General features: G+C 55.5%; 1 protein-coding gene across 1 annotated transcript in view; it reads right to left on the bottom strand.

The window, feature by feature from the left end:
* Positions 1–1,331, bottom strand: part of LOC106725176 (phospholipase A2, membrane associated-like) — a 3,854-nt gene extending 2,523 nt beyond the window's left edge. The window contains exons 1-3 of the mRNA XM_014535250.1: positions 1,234–1,331; positions 890–1,034; positions 525–631 (exon numbers count right to left, since the gene is read on the bottom strand). Of these exons, the coding sequence (XP_014390736.1) occupies positions 525–631; positions 890–1,034; positions 1,234–1,273 (292 nt within the window). The 5' untranslated portion in view covers positions 1,274–1,331. The remainder of the gene's footprint in view (positions 1–524; positions 632–889; positions 1,035–1,233) is intronic.
* Positions 1,332–1,628: the final 297 nt, after the last annotated feature.

Here is a 1,628-nt window from a genome sequence, read left to right as displayed (position 1 = left end):
AGCCTTAAAGACTCAGCTTGGCTGTCAGGAGCCTTCCTGGACCGCAGCCTGTGCTCAGGGCCCTGCCCTTTGGCTTCCTGCCTATTGGAGTCTCCCATCTAGTGTTTTCCTTGTCTTTACTTCCCACTCACCCATGAGCTCCCTGAGGCAGGGACACTGTCCCTTTGTATTTCTTCCTCTTTATTGGTGATGTTGTTGTTAATAATCACCTGAGGATATTTTCCCATTGATTTTTAGGGAGATTGGAAGAGAGGGAGAGACACACACAGAGAGAAACATGGATGTGAAAGAGACACATCGATTGGTTTCCTTCTGCATGCACCCAACTGGAGGTTGTGGGTCGAGCTTGCAACAGAGATACATGCTGCTGGAATTGAACCCAGGGCCGATGCTCCATCCACTGAGCAAACGGGCCAGGGCGCCCCTTTGTATTTCTGTCTCTGGTGCTCAGCACAGTGCCCAGCACAGTGGGCACTCAGTAAGAGAAACCAAGGAGACAGGGCGAAGTTGTAGGACGTCCTTACCACAGACGATTTCGCCCTTTTCATAAGTAAAGTAGTAGGTCAGAAACTTGGAGCAAGATTTCTCCTTCTCCAGACGTTCATAGCAACAGTCATGTTCGGCGCAGCACCTGCGGCGAGGAGATGTGATTGGGGCTGCTTCCCCACAGCTCCAGGGAGCCTGTTCCCCCATGGTCTTGTCCCTTGACCCTGGGCAGAGACCCAATGACCCTGCAATGGTCTAGAGCGGAGTTTCCAACATGCTGGCTGCTTTTCCAGCTGGGACCTCCTGGGGTTCTATGACGATGGGCACCAGCCCTGCCTGGCAGCTCCCAGCCCTGCAGGGGCCACAGGTGGGCAGAGGGAGGGGAGGGCTGGGGTGGCCTCACCAGTCTGTTGCATCCCTGGGGGTTCCTTGTCCACCTAACGAACAGTAGCAACCATAGAAGGCATAACCGAAGAAAGCATCCTTTCCTGTCTTGAACTCAATCATTTCCAGGGCACCCAGCAAACTCCCGTGGGTCTGCAGCAGACCTGGAAGGACATCGCCTGGGGATGGGGCCTGGGGCCCTGTGCCCTCCTCCTCAGCCCCTCTCTGCTACTCCCCCTCCCGCTATAGCCTCTCTCCCACCCACTGAGGGAGGGCCTGTGGAAATAGGAAGGAAAGCTGGGGCTAAGGGTGCTTTCATCTTGGGCTGCCCCCTTGTGGCCAGAGGTCAGGGTTCGCTCTTACCAAAGGCCATTGTCAAGGCCAACAACAGAAGGGTCTTCATGTGGACAGTCCCCTGCGCAAGAAATGCAGATGGATTGGCCTAGACTCCTCTCCCAGGTGGTCCCAGCTTCTGCCCTGGCCTCCTGCTCAGCAACCCTGGAGAAAAAAAACCTTCAGTGGACACACAGACATGCTCCTTGATCCAGGATGACTACCTTCGTCACACACAAACACACAGGAGCGTGCACACACAGGGCCTCCTGACCCTTCCCAGCTCTGTTTGACTATTTTCACACACATGCAGGCCTCAGACCCAAGGAGACCCCCACACGGTACGCTCAGGAGATGTCCACGCTCCCCATCAGACTGAGAGTTCCTGGAGGGTGCAACCAGGTCATCCCAACCAACTCGGAGAC

The sequence above is a fragment of the Myotis brandtii genome, unplaced genomic scaffold (genome assembly GCF_000412655.1).
Source record: "Myotis brandtii unplaced genomic scaffold, ASM41265v1 scaffold10121, whole genome shotgun sequence".
In the NCBI taxonomy this organism is placed as follows: domain Eukaryota; kingdom Metazoa; phylum Chordata; class Mammalia; order Chiroptera; family Vespertilionidae; genus Myotis; species Myotis brandtii.
Note: the sequence above shows the minus strand (reverse complement) of the source record. Positions and strands in the feature narration are given on the sequence as shown.